The sequence below is a fragment of the Melanaphis sacchari genome, unplaced genomic scaffold, assembly GCF_002803265.2.
Source record: "Melanaphis sacchari strain LSU unplaced genomic scaffold, SCAv2.0 Contig566_pilon_pilon, whole genome shotgun sequence".
NCBI lineage: Eukaryota > Metazoa > Arthropoda > Insecta > Hemiptera > Aphididae > Melanaphis > Melanaphis sacchari.
In genome coordinates, this window is record NW_020271395.1 from 169788 (window position 1) to 189991 (window position 20204).

Consider the following 20204-nt stretch of genomic DNA (forward strand, 5'->3'; position numbering starts at 1 on the left):
TTACTAATTGTCGTTAACGTCATGACCGCGTGTTGTTTATTCGACGTCCGGATCGTAATTCGTAATCGGCGTTTAAAAGACAACATCACTTCATGACCTACCCTCCGCAAGATAAAAAATAAAATTTTAATTTTTTTTTTGAATTACGACAAAATAATATAGGTAAAATTATACGAAAATCGAAACGTTCGACGCTGAATCCTTAGATTGCCTATACAACGAGTAGGTACGTTGTGGCTATATAGTTTACAACGGGTTCTAAAACAAAAATGACTAAATATTCTACAAAACTCTTAAATACACCATGCTTCTTTTATATGTCATTCACAAGTCATCAAAACCTTCCTCTTATCGATTCACCGATTCAGTTTGAGCGCCGCCGCGGGATTAGATACGTTAGGCAATAAATCATTAACAAGTCATCTATGGCATTTCAAACGTCTGTCGTGTACTTTAAAAGTCTTTTCAAATCACAACTCGTTTAGAAAAAAAATGTTGGTGGCCGGATCGGTAACTATATGTATAAAAAAACGGTTTCGAATTGTACGCGACGGGTAATACGATATTCGAATTAGAATGCCCTTTTGCTGCTCTCCTGAGCACGCGAGTTACCCTCCACCTCCGGGAAAATAAATGCGTCTGTCGTCCGAACGATATTATAATATAACATGTATACATTTCAACCCTTCGTAAACATACAATACATCAGCACGCGGTGGTGTGATTTACGCATTCGTTAAAACACAATATAATATCATAATGTACGTGCGCGCTTCGGTTTTCGACGTTCGTTGAAAAGTAATAATATTAATAATATAATAATGCATAATTCCACCTTTCGGTTACCCGTCCAAACCGCGCACACCCCAAAACGAAGGTGGACCGCGATTCCTGCTGCAGTATATTATATATACGGTTTTCGCGTCCCTCTTTATTGTCGTACCGGCCGATTTACAATTTAAATTGGCCGTCGTGGGCAACCCTTTCGCCATCCGGTGAAAAACGATCCTTCATGTTTTGAAAAAAAAAACGCAAATTTAAATGCATCACAAAAGACACGGCTGAAACACAGAAAACTATATACAACTATTATATTATATCTGCACGACCGCTGTATACGGGTCGCGCATTCGCGCGCGTGTGTCGTAATACGCGTCTGTCCTTTACATTTTGCGTTTCTATACAATGCAATTTCGAAAATCGTTTCATACTATTATAATTATTATTATCTAACCATTAATCCCAAGCGCACAAACCTAAGTACGACAATATAAATAAAATTGCATGCACTGTTCACATTCGCGGGTGGCACGGCGGTGTTATTGTTTTTATTGTTTATCCGGATCGCAATCCAATAGCGGATTTAAGGGGAAGAAGAATAGGCTTCATATAAAAATAAACTAAACGCAAACGGATAATCTCGGTGAAATAATCTCGATTCATTATAAAAAATAATAATAATAACGTACGTAAACCGGTGTCGGCGTCGGTGGTAGTGACTAGTTCCTTGCAACCCCAATCGGTCCACTTGCAAAATCACCGCAGTAAATTGAATGACAACAATCCATATGATGAAATCATATAGACATCTAACCAAAATACATAGCGTTTGTGTGTCGACAGAACTTCTTATGATAAAATTGAAAATAATATTATATTAAGCCATTATCATTTATATACTTACGTATATATTCGCACGTATACACAATTTATTATTAAGACTGAATAATGTTTTATGTATGTAACAGCGATTGTAAACTGCGCCCAAGTTTTTATCAAGTGTAAAAAGGTGACATGTAAACAGGTAAAATTTTAAAGATCAATAGCTATATTTTTGCAAAATTATTTTTAATGAATACTTAATTCATTAAAACCATATGAGATGAATAATTAAAATTTAAATTAAATTAAGAATTAAAATATATATATATTCTAAAAAGTAAAATAATTACAAATATTATAAATAATAACATACTGTTGTTACATATTATTCATTAGTTGGAGTTTGACCACTATTATATTTATTAATTACATTTTGTAACTCTTCACAAAAGTTATTTGATAAGGTGTTGGAATTTCTAGACGAAAATAAAATTTCTATGATATAATTGAAAAAGTGCATTATTATAGTGACTTAGATAAATCAAAAGTTTTGATATTTTACAAACGGGGCACAGCTTAAGTTGTCGGGCGCCGTTTAGATTGCGCCTTTTTAACATGGATAAAAATTCGGAAGCAGTTTACAAAAAAAAGGTCATTTGGGCACAGTTTACGTATGCCCGTAAGTAAATACATTAACAATATCTGTATAGAAAGACAATAATAAGATCCATACGTATCTCTGCGGTGCCGCGATCAATGTTCACTCATGTTAATGATTCTGGAGCTGCAAAATTTGCCACAGTAAATTGACAAAAACCGTCGTCTGTAATAATTTGACCATACAATATATACGTATAGGTATTACTGTATACTTTCAATTTATTATATATTACGATGTATCTATGCGCATCTGTCGAGTAAACGGCAAATTCTATAATCCCATAAGCTGTAATACAAAGTACATTTTTGCGATAAGCAACAAAAAACAATAATACTTCCAAATTACTTACTAAACAATGGTAAAAAGTTCACGAAGCTTCTTCGAGCGGTGAACTTTTGAGAAAAAGTCAAAATTTGCTATACGTGCTTTCGCGGGTGTAAATCATAAATTGTTCACAAAAAGTAATATCGAAATGGCTCGGAGAGTATATGACTGCAAAGTTATTTCGAACACCGAACAAAAGCTATTATACCATATAGTCTAGTGCAGTTAAACGTGTCGATGCGATGCAGACTGCAAATTTTACGCAAATCTCCACTTCAGAATCTCTACGACCGATACAATGCAATATAAATATCCCGTCTTGATCCGTCGTCACGTTATTGCCGATGTCATCGAGATCTATATAACTGCAGTGCGTCATCGACGCGCGTTTAATATATATTTATACATACATATATATGATAAAACAACTGACTACACTGTCGTCCGTTGAATATATTCTGTAGCAAAACCTCTCATTGTACATCGTTAACGGTTATATAATTTAGGTTTTTATTGCCAAAATGATATTATAATAGTTATTATTATAATAAATAAATCGCGTAGTGTGGTGCACTCACGCGAAACTCCTCTGGAAACGATACATTATACTAAATCGTTCGATGTGCTTTTTATCCGCTCGGCTGACTGCTGTCGTAATAATATATTATACCTAATGGACTTCTAAAAATGTTACATCTAAATAATAATAATAATAATAATAATATACGAATGCAGTCGAACAATATTATAACGACGACTTAGACCGCCTCCATGGTGTCGATAATCGTCGTCCAACTTGTCTCTATATATATATATATACGTATATTGTTTAATATATAAATAACAATACATGGTAATATAATATTATGTCGGATAATCGAATCCGTGCTAATGCGCATAATGGCGTATTACACGGTTAGATCATGTATACATACACACACACACTTGTTCATCGTATGAGATCTCTTTAAGATTGCACATTATCATAAATATTATACAATATTATTTAATCTTATAACATATTGAACGATAAAGCGGTCAGCCGTTATCGTTTTAACCATATTATTATGTTTTCACGCGTTTCGACGGCTAAATATATTATTTTCACTGCAATAATATTTTAGAAGTCAGAAAATGCAGCGTCATACACAAATAAGCGCTGCACATTATGATATTAAATATATAATAACATATATTATTATCGACATTCGCTGCCTCGGTCTGGCCGACGTTTCGATAAAGTATTTTATTATATTCACGCGCCGATCTCGGTCGTAACTCATCAGAATTTTATGTTATTATAACGTCGTCGAGATTTACTTGAGATGTCAAACGTTTTGTTAACAGTCGGTATAATTATTGATTATTATATTGTTATTACCTATATTATAGTCACTATTATTAAACTTTTATTTAACATTTTTCGCTCGAGGCGCATTGAATGACTAAACACGCGCGTTACGATCGTAATTTATAATCGTCGTATATTTTTTTTTATGTTCGATTTACATGTATCGCGGTGTTATAAAAACACTGCTCACTTTTTAAACAGCTTTTAGTTTTTTAAACATTTAAATCCGATGATGGATAAATGTTTTAACGACATGGCGTCCACTTTCTTCTTCTGATTATTATTATTCGATTAGAATCTGATTTTTATCATCTTGTTGGTTCATCATATAAAATTAAAACACTTAAGTAACGTTATTATCTATGTACATTTATACCATTTGATTGCGCATTTTTAATGTCACGTTTACATGTTACGCACTTAAACTGTATTAATATTTAATACGGTTTTGTTATATTACGTATATAATCGTTATAAGCTTAATAGATTAATAACAACTCGCGACTTAATCGTTTTTCGAAAAAAAAAAAATCTTTTATCCAAATTAAAAATCTAACAACGCGTAGATATAATAGGTATTATATTCAACAAGTATCAGATATGACACGACCTATCCATGTTATTACGATTTTCCGACATCACCCAATTAGTCGATAAATAGATAATAATACATATTTATGATATGGTAATAATAATATGCCATATTTAATGACCACGGCAGACGTCGTCAATGGATCTACGACAAACATACACACAGCATAATATGTTTGCGCAACCATGCATGTATTGCGGATTACAGTATATCGTATATTTATATACACTTATATTTATTTACAAAGGTGTTCGCGGTAGGTATTGGTACATATTTTAATACTATTGTGTTTCACTGTCGTTAGAATAGTAGTATTGTGAGGTCGGCCGAGTGTCTAATTATATGTGACGTCCGTTCCAATAGATTACAGCGTGCAGAATACTTAAATATTTTAGAACATAACAATAATATTCGAAATTATATACATTATAATGGCGTATGCGAACACGGTATACAGGTACTTACGTAAATGCCAATACAACTGTCACAAACAAAACAAATAAAAACGTTGTTTACACGCAGAAATTATTTGGCATAACATTATCGTAGTATTATCACATATATTTTAAACGTACGCGGACCGGCTGTTAACTGTCTGAAGGTATATTTAATTTTAACTTTTTAACTTGACGTAGGAACTGCTTTTCGTTTTATTTTATTTAAAATCGATTTGATTTAATTTAGTATAAACGTCAACACCGTGTTCCAATACCGTTTTTATACATTTATACGTGAGGTAGGACAAATTTTTGGACGTTAGAAAAAAAAGATTATAAATATTAAATAACAGGTTTTTATTTTGAATCATATTTTTTAGCTTTATTGATTAATCTGTTGACAGCCCTAAAACATTTGTCATTTACCTCTTGTATAAGCAAAAATTACACTTTTACACTTTGTAAATCATTGATATGATTTAAGTCAAAAAAAAAAAAAAATAATGTTTTATTATCAATTTTCCATGTCGCAAATTTAAATCATTTGTCAAATCGCGCAGCCCAGAGTTCAAGAAATTAATCACACAATGATAATATTATTATATTGTACTTTTCGGTGAAATTTTTCTTAACAATAAATAAAAATTTTAATTTAAAAAATGTCTTCAAGTATACGATAGCGATTGACGAGAAACGCACTTAAAGCTGAAGAGATGATGCAACGAACGTGTGTCTATGCGACGGCCGTATTAATAGAAACACATATATTTTAGATTACCAATAACGAAATCATATTTAATCATTAACCATAGGCTTAAAATTTCGTGTACATAACTATTATACATATTTCACGACTGATCGTAACAATTGCTGCAGATGACAAAATAATAACGATTCAAAATCTATTTAAAAAGTGGACAAAACATAAATCGTTAAACTTTTGAAGGAGTCACATACCCTAACCTTATGAGGGATACACGAGATATAGATAAATGATTTAATCACAGTGTTTTTAAACATTGGTGATGGTGTTTCTGTACCTATCTGTAAAAAAAAAGAGAGCGAAACCAAGCACAGAAAAGTAAAAGACGTATGCACATAACTCATTACACTTTTCACGAGATACATGTATGTAACACGTGTGTTATAAGTATAATAATTGTATTGACGCGTATGATTTATGTCGATTTATGTTAATTTGGCAGAAACAATTACCACAAGTCGACTGGAAAAAAATAAAAACAAAATGAACCCGCGGCGGTATGTCATTCCCAATGTGTAATGCAAACACACATAATATAATATATAACTTAATTAAAATAATAGTAATAATAATAACGCAGCCGCTGCCGCTCGTTTGACTCGCCGAACCGGCTGCTGTGCGGGCTGCAATACATCTATTTAGGTTCGTATCTCACGGTCGTCGGAAAAACTTAAATCCGCCGCCGGGCTATCGCGGTACGTATCTACGAAGCACACACACGCTGACATGGTAAAAGTATATATATGTATATATGTATACAATAATATGAAGTATATTATATTATGTTACATTTTATATGTATGTTGTGTATATGTACGTGCGCAGTCACCAATGGACGTGCCGGGCGATCCAGCCATAACGCCTTACCAGACGCAACCGGTTTTAACCCGTCGCGTCCCTATCGGAGGTCTACGAGTTTCCCGGCGACATTTGCGATCTATATTTCACTATTAACTATCAAGACATACATACCACCACTATATTGTGTGTGCTTACAAACGCAATTGGCGTTGAGAAAAACGTATACGACGATCGACGCGTGCATAACATAATAACTCGGGGGTGGGATTGTGCGATGACTCACAAATGTCCGCGCAATGGTCGTGCGATTTCAGGACCGAGCGTGTCTTATGGATTTCGTACGGGAAAGTCGCCCGAGATGCAGAGGAGCATACCGCAAACGGCGGAGACCGTTCGAATCGAAACCATCTATGTATATTTGTACGATTGCGACATAACCACTGACAATTTTCACAAAAGTTCTTTTCGAATTTAACACTGGGCATATTTATTATTCCGAGTTTCATCGGAAACTATGCAATAGGTTAGGAAAGATAAGGTTAGATTGTACCTCTTCTCAATTTGTATTTGTGCGAAATTACATTCCTTCGTCCGATAGATCAATATTTTTAAAAATTCCTAACCCCAATATTGTACACATAACAATATGTTATAAGCGCGTCCGTGGCAGGGTCGACATGCTTAAAACATCACGCAACTATAAATAGATTATAATTTGCACTTTTATAATTTAATAATATGCATTATGCAATAGGTACTCGGTACACTCGAGATTGTTTTGTAACGATTTTGCCCTATATATTGCGAGGACATTATTTATGCACCTCCATACATCTTTACTCTTACTATACGCTATACAATATATAATAAAATAGATTATACGCACACATTTATTATTGTTATATCAACAAGCGTACTTGTTGATATAACAATAATAATTTATTAATAATAAAAATATTAAAAATGATAACGACTTAAGGTCCTTACACACTAGGCGAATAGTTCGCGCGCGGACGCGATTTTAAATCGCCGCGAACGTTCGCTCAAAATTAAACAGCTTGTATTTAATTAGACCATTCACACTATGTAAAGCAAGCGGATAAAATCCGCCATCGTCCGCAATCGATCGCGCATGTTTAATTTTAGGCGAACATTCGCCCAAAACGGCTAAAATTAAACACGTTGTTTTGACTGGGTCTATTCACACTGGGCGATTGTTCGCGCGCGTTTTCGCGAATATTCTATTTTAAATATTTTAAAATAATTTAAAATATCAAAATATTAATATTTTACATTTTAGTGGTCAGTTATTGATAGATCGTTACTGGTGGTAAGTACGTTACATACATCATACGTCTGATCGTCTGAAGTATACATTTTTATAATTTTAAATTGTTTTTCAATATGAGTTCAGCTAGTTTTGATCTAGAATCTTTTATTATTGAGATATCTCAAGAAAACTCAATCTGGAATTTAGGTGAGTATTTTTTAAACACTGAAAGGTGTTTTTTAATTTTACTATGTAGATATATATTTTTTTGTGGTTTGAAGTAGTATAATTTTTTCTACAAAAACATTCACCGCTCCAATCTGAATCAAAAAAATGATTATTTAAATAATTATATTGTTTTATTTTTATTAATATATTGTGTGATCTACATATCATACTTAGAATCAAAAGAGTACCACGACAAAATTGAAAAACAAAAGAGCTGGTTAAAGATTGCAAAGGCTACTCTAAACGATTTTGACAAGCTTGAAGCAACCGAGAAAAAAGTCAAAAGTAAGTATTTAGGTTAACATAGCTATATTCATTATATTTACTCTATTATTACTAATTATAAGTTATGAGCATCACAGATTTGTAAAGTATTCAAATAAAAGTTTATTAATAGGTAGGTACCTACTTGTTTTATACTTGAAAATACTTTTCTAATATTATAATGGGTGTACTATACATATATAAATTAAAAAACCGAGGAAATCCATCTTGGCAAAATATGAAATAAAAGTTTTCTTCGCAAGACGCGCGGCATAGTAGTTTTAAAAATATCTTGCATGAACAATTAAAAAACATAAAAATAAATATTTGTGTTGTATTATTGATGTATATATTGAAAAAATTGTAATAATATTTATTAAAATTATAATAAAAAAAATATAATGTAACATAACATAAATTGTATCATAATATAAAATGTAATAATAATATAAGTACATATTATTATAATGAATCTAATTAGGTAATTAAAAAATTAAAATATAAAAATTATAAAATAATAGTACAACATTAATAATTTAAGTTATATACCATTATTACTTCTCTCCAAAATCTATATTATATACGGAATTTATACTGTTTAGATCATAGTAAACATGAAGTTAATGAAATTAGTATAATATATTTGTAGAAAAAATAATAGTTAATAATAATAAAAAAAACACTTAAGTTAAAAATTATGGATACAATACAACTCCGTATAATATTTAAGGTTAAAATAATAAGTATAGGTTATATAAGTAAAATAAATGTATATTCAAACTATAACTTTATTTTGCCAGCTTAGAGCATATTTTGGGTCGTTAAAGTATTTTACAAAATACTCTCTTATATCTTTAGCATTGGAAGATGCATTTCCAACACCAATTTTGTCTGATATATCATCCATTTCACAATTAATCGTATCCTCAATATTAGAACCATCCCTACGACGTACAAAATTATGCAATACGCATGCTGCCTTAGTTATAGACACAGCAACATCTGGTGTTACTAATAAAGTAGAATGGAAAACTCTCCATTTGTTGGACAAAATTCCAAAAGAACACTCTATGTGTTGCCTAGCTCTAGAAAGGCGATAATTAAATATTCTTCTGTTGTTGTTCAAACTTCTACCAGGAAAAGGTCTTAATAAACGCTTACTTAACGCAAACGCTTCATCTGCAACGAGTACAAATGGCTGAGAGACACCATCTTCATCTCCAGGTAGGCATCTATCTTTAGGGAAGTTTATTTTGTCGGAATATACTTTTTTCCCAAAAGGGTTTTGTTTAAAAATATTGCAATCACTTTCTTTCCCAAAAGAACCCACATCGATTACAGTAAAACAATAATTGGAATCGCAAACCGCCAGTAAAACCAAAGAAAAAAAATGTTTATAATTGTAGTACTGAGTTCCACTGTTTTTTGGACATTGCAATCTGATGTGTTTACCATCGACCGCTCCAACGCAATTTGGAAATTGCGTCTTTGTATAGAAACCTTCCGCTATTTCCAACCAATTTTCTTCTGTAGGTGGTGTCATTTCAGTGGGTTGTAACTCGTCCCATAACACTACACACGTTTCATGAATGACTTTGGCTATAGTCGACACACCCATCAAAAAGTCGAAATGCAATGACGAAAAATTTGTTCCAGTAGCCAAGTATCTAAATTTAAAAAAAGGAAAATTATAAATACTATACATATACATAAAACTATTTATCATTTAAATATATTATAGGTAGTATAAATAAATAAAAACCATAAAATTATTGTAATTTATAACATTCATCATCATAAGCCGCGAGTCCACGGAAACAGGGTATAATAGACTTAATTACTCATTATCATGTAAATGTTTTTCAATTTTGTTTGCGGGACGTTAAATTAGACTATAATAAGAATTATAAATTCTTATGGGCTATGACTTACAATTTTTTAACTCGAGTATTTTGTAACTTGTATTCTCATCCCGAAATTGGTAAAATTAAAGCTATAGGTGTAAATTTAAAAAAAATATATTAAATTAATTTTTTTTTTAGTTGTACGTGTTTTTTTCTTTTGTTCTAAACACCATATTATACATTATACATTTATTATTGAAGTAATAAATTATTTATTATTTATGAATTATTATTTTATTTTATTATTATTTATTACACATTAAGAAATTAATAAAATAAATAATTTTTTAATAGATCATCATCAAAATATATTAATCTAACCTAAAAATTGTTCAAAAGTATGACACTAGAACTAAAATATCATTTTTACGCGGAATCGTTTAAAACATTTCTGTGCATTAAAATAAAATGTTGATCGTTTTTTAATATTATAACATAAGATAAGTTATATAATTCATAAATTTTTTAGATATTTTAAACAATAAATAATTTTTTTTTATTAGATTCTGAACGGGGTGATTATGAATGTATTGATTTTACAATGATATGTGTTTTTTATTTTTGTGTCTGTCATTCCTTTTCGGAATACTAATAATGATTCGATTTTTGACTTCGACCCCTCTTTGAAAAGAAAAATTCATCTAATTGGTACTTTAAAACTTTTGAAGTTATTGAACTGCAGAAAAAATGGAAAAATTTGAGGGATACTTATAAAAAAAAATGTGTGACAAAATCAGGCCAAGCAGCGAATAAAAAAAAAAATACGTATACTCAGAAATTTTAGAGTTTTTGCGACCAACTATGGAAAATAGAAGGTAAATACTAGTACTATTAAGTACTTCAATTATCCTTGAATATTTATTGAGATTTACTAATTTATAATAAATTATGCATTTTAGAACAGAGGGAAATTATAGCGATGATGAGGAAGAAACAGAGGACGAACAAGGCAATAATAAGGAACATGATGAAACGGTGGAAGGGGATTTCATTGATGCAAATGAAAAGTCTATGCGTGCTTCTTCCGATGAAGCACTTACAAATTTAAAAACTATAAAAAAACGTAAAAAAAAAAATATTAATTTTGAAGAAGAATTAATGAAATCTTTAAACAGCCAAAAAGAAGAAGAATCCGACCCAGATAAATTATTTTTATTGTCGCTCTTGCCCCAAATGAAATCTGTCGGTGAAGACAAAAAGCCAATGCTCTACGTTGAGCTAATAAACACCATAGAAAGAGTAAAAACGCTTCCTCAAGATAATACAGCATTACATCGCCAGTTATACCAAACCAACTCATATTCGCAGTCATTATCGGAACCTGCAATGTATCCTATTACTAATCCTGCAATGCAATCTACATTTCAGTCATCATCGTATTCAAACGGTTTTAACTATACTAATATTTAAATTTATTAGAACTTATATATTTTTTTTTAATATTTAAATATTATTTTACTTATTATATTTTAGACAATCCTAATTTATTTACATTTATATTCTAAAACACCAGTACATTTTATATTTATTTCATAATTACTTTTTCTAAGTGTTTTCTACATTTTTTTAAATAATATTATTTAAACTAAGGCTGCTAAACGTAAATCCTTACTTTTATTTTAGAACTTTTGTTTTGTATTTACAACTATTTTACATGGGTGTGCACCTTTTTGTATTTTGTTCAATAATAGTTATTTAATAGGTATAAGTATGATTTGAATATTTAAAGAATATATTCAAGAGCTAAGACTGCTATGTATTTTTATTTCATAATTAACAAATAATTAATAAATATAATTATATAATCAAATGTGGCTTTGTTTAATAATTAATTTATAGTTTTGATTTTGTGTACATAACAATTCAATGGGAGATCTATGGATTAATCCCCCATGGCCTTTTAGGACAGAATAAAAATTTATCTTACAATATTATTTTTTTGTGCATTAAAATTTCTTTTACAGATCCCCCCTCAGAAAAAAATTTGTATACGCACTGCTTAAAATATTTATGTAGTTTAACTATTTTACCTTAATGTCACTGACAATCTTTCCTCGGGTGGTATTGAATTGCGTAGAATTGTATTTTCTTTTTGCAATCTATGCTTAACACGTGATAACTAAGATTTAAAATAATAATTTTCATTTTAATATATATTCATGTGATAATAATAATAATTTTACTTACCAGTTCATCAAATGATGAAATTGACATACGGTAGTAGTTTTTGAACTCATCTGAATGAGATCTTAACATCATAAATGTTACTTGAAATTGGCCTTCACGTGGCCTTTTCAAGTTAAGGGGATGGACCCAATAACGTCTATTTGTTCGTTTATTCTGTTTTTTCTTATATAATATATAAGCAAGGCACACAGTCTGAGCGCGACTCAAAAAAACCATTTTTTAATAATAAATTATATTTATAAATAAAAAACTTTAACGCACGAACGGTAGCAAGACCATGCAGAATGACTAACCACGAGGTAATGATGATTTGGCGCGGATTTTAACCGCGTAAAATTGCATAGTGTGTAAGCTTTGTGTTTTAGCGAATATAATTCGAGGCGATTTTAAATCGCGTCCGCGCGCGAACTATTCGCCTAGTGTGTAAGGACCTTTAATTTAATTCGTCTACGCTATAATATAATATTGTATACAAATATACCAATATGATACGAGTATCTTCATAACGTCATCCTCGCCTGAGTGCGATGTCGCCGAACACTTATCTCGGTAGCGCGGTGTATAAGCACGTCCGACGGCAGTGTACAGATAAATAATTATGTATAGTTCCAGAAAAAATACCGTTGTTCTTGTTTCTGAATTTTGCGAAAACCCAGTCGAATTCGCGTCTCGATTTCGTCAAAGTTATGTTTTACTTTATCAAAATACAAAGCTTAAACAGTTTAAACGATTAATGGTTTAGACGTAAGTGCTGTATTATACAGCTCGGTGCCTAGATAATATCGTATCGTATCACTGCTGCAGACTTTAAATGTTAAAACGTCCGTACAAATTATTATGTACGGCGGTTCCGAGAAATACTTTCATGGTTCAAACCGCGGACTGCCAAACCGCCACGGTCGGTGGGTGAGATATACTTCAAAAACGATTTCCTAGTAGAGTGCTCCGATAATGCGTCGCCGCCGCCGCGTATCAATGATACGCACGTTGGAAAGTCCAAAGAATATTGCAGTTATCGTTATAAGACATCGTGATTTGAATAATAATTACATTACATTAAATTGTACGCATTCCGAGATATAGACTCGTTAGTCGTTGGTCGTAATTGCGATATAAGATGGTTTCGACAATCGACGCAAAACCGATTTACGAAACGAATAATAATAATAATAATAATAATAATATTATAATGCAATAACAAGAAATCGAATAATTACGAGACAAACAGGCCACGGTGACACTCGACTGTGGCCACCTTATCGTTGTGATTGATTCTCGAATTACACTGCCACTCGTCGTACATTTAAAACTCATTTTTAAACAGTGGAAACAGATTTAAATTATATAAAATAATTTATACGTTATAGGTATATATTATTATATTATATCTTCACGGTTCACGCGCGCGCGAGTGCTAGTGTGGTTGCGTGGTGTAAATATTATGTATAATATACGCTCGATCGTCTCGATGTTTATCGTCATCGCGCCGTTTGTCCGATATAATAACACTAATCTATTATATATATGTGTGTTAATGTGTGTGTGTGTGTGTGTGTGAATGTGTTTATATGTAAGTTGTACACACAATCGATCGAAGTCATAGAAATGTCTAACGTCGCGTAACATATAATCCGGGGCAAAAGCCAATAAAATGCAACGACAAGTATTCGGCTCATATATGATTACATTCGAAGGTTTTATTAATGCCTACGCACGCATACACACAACACCACACACATACAAAGTGATGTTATTTTATGGACGGTTTTTGTACTTGGTTTGGTTTTCAATAAAAATAATATAATACGTTAGCGTCTCTGAAACGGTTTGACCGGCAGCAGTAGTATTTCCTGCTACGGCATTGTTATCCGCACAAATAGGTCGTTTAGAATTCGGCGGACGAATTTATATCGAAAACGCAATTCCACTGCGACAACAATGAGATAGCACGCGCTGATATTATTACAAGTGGCAATATACATAATATAAAATATTTTAAGTTTATTTTTCTTCAATATTATTTAGAAGCTCGAAAAACCCGAACGAATATCAAGTTATCAATTTATTCAAAAAAAAATCAACCAATTACACACTAGAACAACGATCATAATAACAGTGAAAATAATATTGTTTTCGACGATTTAAATTGATCGACCAGTTTTTTTTAATTACCATATGTTTAAACTTCGCGTAGCACGTGGGGTACGCTATAGGTTACAATTAAAAGCGTATCGACACGAACTGATTGAAAGAAAAAAACCAATTGCCCTCAGATAATTAATAACGATTAGTAGGTATCTGTTAAAAAAATATTATACGTTCTTTTTCTGAAAACAACTTTAGAACCGCGTGATTTCGGTCGCTCGTCAAAGTGCCGGAAAAAATATACACATGTTGTTTGCTCAAATAAATATTGTTATTATCTATCTGACACGTTACATATTATACGCTGTTGTTTCAGGTACCTAGTACCTGTATACGGACATCGTTTAGTGCAGGTGTCACAAACGAGTCACGTTAAAAAGAGTTATAAAAATATTAACGCAATGAAATCTTACGCCTATAATAATATCATATGTTACATAATGTATTATTATATAGATGTATTATATCGGCTGATTATGGGTTTTGTAAGTATCTACAAAGAAATATGTGCTTTTTGTGAATATCTGCTGTAAGGCGGAGATTGACGATCATTTAAAGCCGAAGGTTATTTAAATTACTGGCGCATAATAACAATACATAGCCGGGAGTTGAAAACAACGAATTCACTACCTATATTAAGTTAAAACTAGTATATTAAGAGAACACCACACCCACATATTATTAGTCTTCGTTTTATAAACGAACAGCATAGCAAATTTATTTTCGACAGTTCCGATTTTGTGTAATAGTAACCTATTAATAACAGGGTGAATTAACCCATTACCGTAAACTTTTAAGGTAAGAATATTATATATGTTTCACTTGGGTTTTTTTATGATATTATAATTTTAAATCGTAATATTGTAATGTATACTCATAACTCACTACAAAATTAAAATATCGTAAAAATCTAAATAAAAATACCGATAATATTCTTACCTTTAAGTTTTATTATAGGTCAATTCACTTTACTAAATCGAATTGCTTAACATACATTTGTTATGACGTACGTTTATGAGACAGAAGCCAATATACACAGACGACAAACCGACAACTGTAGGTAATCGCTATAAATATTATAAATATACTTTTTAAATATTAAAAATAGGTACTAATAAGAATTTAAACAATTAAAGTCTACGTTCAAGAAGATAACAATATTGTACAAGGAATTATAAATTATTATTAACAAAAATACATCAACGGCTTAAAATACTATATCGTAAACTATTGTGCAAATATTAATACTTTTATAATTTTCTATATTTTCCGAAAATTTAAATGTAGAAAAACAAATTCGCGCTTACAATAAACCATGTCTTCTGACCGCAAACAATCGTTAGTAGTATTAATAGCGTTTTCGCGTCAAGTTTATAAAAGGGCTTCGGTAAAAAATAGTAATAATGATAATAATAAATATAATCGCCTTAATTTCAGACACAACTTGTCAAATATTATCGTCTTACTCGAATATCTGCCTTACCTACATAATAATATTATCATGTCTCTATACCCGCACTCGCGCGTGTGGTACTGTGGTATAATATAGCAATACGTGTACCTATTACATCTTTACTTCATATTTTACATAAGTCTGCGTAGTTTCTAAATGGTAATTATGAATACACACATAATATGCATTATACTAAACTATGATGTACCGTTTATATTATACCTACTGCTGTGTAATGCTTGTACGCCGTCGATCGGGACTTTGGTTTTGCCGACACATCTCAAGTGTGTTATAAAAATAATTATAATAATAAAACCGAATAGTAAATTTATTATTTTATTTATATAACAATATGTACAGCTATTGCACACAAATTTTTTCGTGATATATTACGCTGTTTATTTTGTCGTCCAAAATGTCTAAACACATTTTTCTATTTTACCGTTTTTTATAGTTCTTAACCGACGATTTGAAACACAACGAGACAGAATACCATCTAAATCTAAACGCGCATAACATCAATTTAACGGTGGTTTTACACATCGCCGCCGAACATTAAATGAACGCCTAGTCGATGTGTGCGACACATCATTATTATTATAATGGTCTGTATTGTGTTTTGAAACGTCCATGCGTATATACAACGGCGACGGAAGGAAACCGAAAAACGAACTTGCAAAAGGAAAAAACATTACAATAATAATAATAATATACACGCACATAACAAATGTACGTATAATATTGTGTGTCTATGCGCGGGGCGTATATCATATATTATTATTATTTTTATATTACTCCCGTCACATCGTCTTCGCGGTCGTCTCTCTCCCGCGCGTGTAGGTTTTCCAGGCAATAAACTCCGCGGCGGCTATTGCCGGCTGCGAGACGGTGGCGCCAGCCGTGCCCCGCACGACGACTCGGCGGCGACGTCCGCGCGCGATGTCCGACCACGCAATTATCGCACGCACACACACACACACACACACACACACAATCGTATTATCTCCACGTTTACATAAAAAATATCAAACACAATCGGGTGTACATTTTTAATTTTTATAATGTGTATGATAATAATTATAACAATATGGTCGTTGTATAACAGCCTTTGATTTCCGGTAACTTTTGTCGGATAACTCGAATTGAATTATTATATTGAACCTGACGATTTTGTAGGCGTTTTTTTTTTTTTACCTTTCGATCGAAAGTGATCGTAATAATAACAGTTTAATATTGATGAATGACGATAAATATACACACGAGTGTATTCAAAGGTTGGTGAGTTAATGACGATATAACTAATACAAGTTAGGTGCGCTCAATACCGTTGAATTAGAAGTCAACAAATAATCAATTTAGATGTATATAACATTATATGTTATAAAGAAATATAACATAAATTATATAGTACCTATTATTATTATACTATTATATTATTATTTTTATTTAAAACCGTATAGTTATACGTATATCTATATAGGTACACTATACACTAATAAAAGTATAAAACCATTAAAATTCAAAAATATTTTTATTTGATGGATTATTTTTGAACCAATTAAAAAGACCTAAGTTATATAAACAGTAATTTAGCTAGTTAGATGTCTATGGTCAGATTAAAAATTTCAAAAAATTAAAATTTTTAATTAAGTAATGCCCACATCTGGACATATTATTACGAGAAAATTATAACAAAACTGAAGTAAACGGTCCGATCTGTATAACAATCACATTGTCTGGAAAAATATGAAGTAATCCAGGCATTTATAGCGAATATTGCCGGCTGTCGGCCTGGCAAACTGCTGTTAACAATAGTAATATGTAATATTATTATTATTACTGTTATGTGTTAAGTTAATTTTTATGCACACTCGTGGGTGCCTCTATACAATTTAATAATATAATATAATATCATCATGATTATAGCGTTAGTGTATGATATAAAGCGTCGTAAACTCGCACGCGCCCGCGTCAAAAGTAAAGAAAACAACAATCGGCCGATAACGACTATAATAAAAATATAATATTATTGTAATATAGGTGTTAATGACAAAAATACCGTAATAAAGTGACGACGATAATAATCGTATACTAAGATACGCAAGTTTAACCGGTACGATGATGATCTGCAGTGTGGCGTAGGACGTCCTATAATCTGTAATAAGTATTATTATTAAATATTAACATATTTCTGTTAAAGTATTATAGTATAATTTTTATTCACATTATCATTCCCTCTCTCACGCCACTCACAACTGGAAAGGATGATTTTTTAGTTTTTTATAGATATAGAATACTTAAATTATTTGCCATTTGCCACAACGCGAATCATCTTCCAAAGAATTATAGATGTGTACCAGCTGTAATAGTTTATCTATATATTAACTATAGGAGATCTCTCGTTGACCGCGTACAGATAGTTGATTTTTGATTCAGCGTTCGTCATATAATATGTCACATAGGTGTGACCTGGAATTTTTCCGTTTACAAAATACTTAACTCGAAAGTTTGAAAAATAACGATACTTCCAGTTAAACGGTCGTCTGGTTTTAACAATAGGTATATGTTTAATACACAAATTGTTCATAACGAAATCGCTAAATGTTCTTGCCAATCCCATTCAAAGGCGTTTCTCTTAGACATGCTGGTTCGTTTCAACAATAGATGATAATAATTATAATAATTACTCACCATATTGTTCGTTTTGTATATTTTGTCATAATTTTTTTTTTTATTATTATTTTTTTTTTTTTGTAGTCAAGTGGTATTTCATGTAAACAAGTCAAAAAACTATGTTTTTTGTTCTATTCAAACTAAAATAATGATTATGAAAAAAACGTTAATTTAAATTTCCATTACTCCAAACCGGTTATAATTAATTTGCAGCCTAGAAATAAACACGGTTCACTTAACGTGCAGCACACCCTTTCGATACCGAAACTTTGAATGTGGTGCGTATAATACATTAATGACATTACACTATAAATAACAGATTTTAACGTAATGTAACAAGAAGAATCTCAAACAGTACCTACCTATGATACTCGTATTAATATTTTTTTTTAATTAAAAATATAATCCGATGCGTTTTAATATGTCCGGGATAGCGAACTAAATCTGTTCACATACATTGCCGATACCTGACCTCCATATATATGCGGGGATAAATAGCTATTTCCCCTTCAAAGGATTATTAATATACTTATGGGCTACGACCGAATTATGCTTGTGCAATCGAGTTCACGGTCCACAGACACAAAAGCAGTGGTCCGTTGGGAAATTAACAGCCAATCACTAGAACGTACATTTGATTTCATATTTTGCCGTATACTACCGAAACTATATAAAATAATATTATTATCATCGTCCTGTCCTGAGAGATTCGTATACTACCTTATATCTATGGTGCATAGAATACCTATATGAAATATAATAATTATAAAAATACCGAGCGACCACTACAATATAATATAATGTGCACCCACGGGATATGTAACACGCAGTCCAGTCATGAAGTCCCGCGACGACTGTTAATTTATTGATATGAATGCACATTTTTTTTCTTTTCTCCGATCGCCATTCGCCACAATAATGTTATCGTCAACATTTGTGTATAAGTCGTATCACAATATCGTATTGTTCAGTGACCAGCGGCCTTAAACCTTATAATATATATATATATATATATATATATATATTGTGCTCGCGTTTCATGCGTAAATCGACATAAATTATTACTGTTATAAAATAGTGGCGTGAATAATGTCAGAAGCGAAGGAGTATGAGTGAAAAAATCGCGATGCAGGTGCAAGACACGAATTCCAAAAACAAAATAAGAACGCACGCAGCTCGGTGACTATATATCCAGCAGCGGCGGTCAACGGACATCACACAACTCTTATGGGCGTCCGACCGTGACGACGATGGTAGTGGCGACGGTAAGGGGCTGCGACCGGTTGGGTGGGGAGGGTGAGAGCGACCTGGACAGGGACACTTTATTCGGAATATATAATTATTTATGTATGCTCTTATATTATATTATTATCATACAAAATTCGGTCCATTGTCCGTAAATATTGCGTCGGCGTTGGAACACAATTGCGGGTCGTGCGGAGCGAGTGCCGTTCGGAAAGGTGGAAAAAACAACAAAAAAAAAGCAAAACGCCATATTGGACGACGTGAAAACGGTAGTCGACTTTATTATTATATATATTATTGTTAT

General features: G+C 31.7%; 2 protein-coding genes across 2 annotated transcripts in view; one reads left to right on the top strand and one right to left on the bottom strand.

Annotated features, from left to right (window-relative positions):
- LOC112599898 (mediator of RNA polymerase II transcription subunit 13-like) overlaps positions 1-20204 on the top strand; it is a 53828-nt gene that overhangs the window by 11405 nt on the left and 22219 nt on the right. The gene's annotated exons all lie outside the window — the stretch shown is intronic.
- On the bottom strand, positions 12224-12766 carry LOC112599899. Its single transcript, XM_025347021.1, has 2 exons — positions 12385-12766; positions 12224-12316 (listed from the first exon to the last, which is right to left on the bottom strand). The coding sequence occupies exons 1-2, from the start codon at positions 12598-12600 to the stop codon at positions 12224-12226; spliced, it is 309 nt and encodes a 102-aa protein (XP_025202806.1). The 5' UTR covers positions 12601-12766.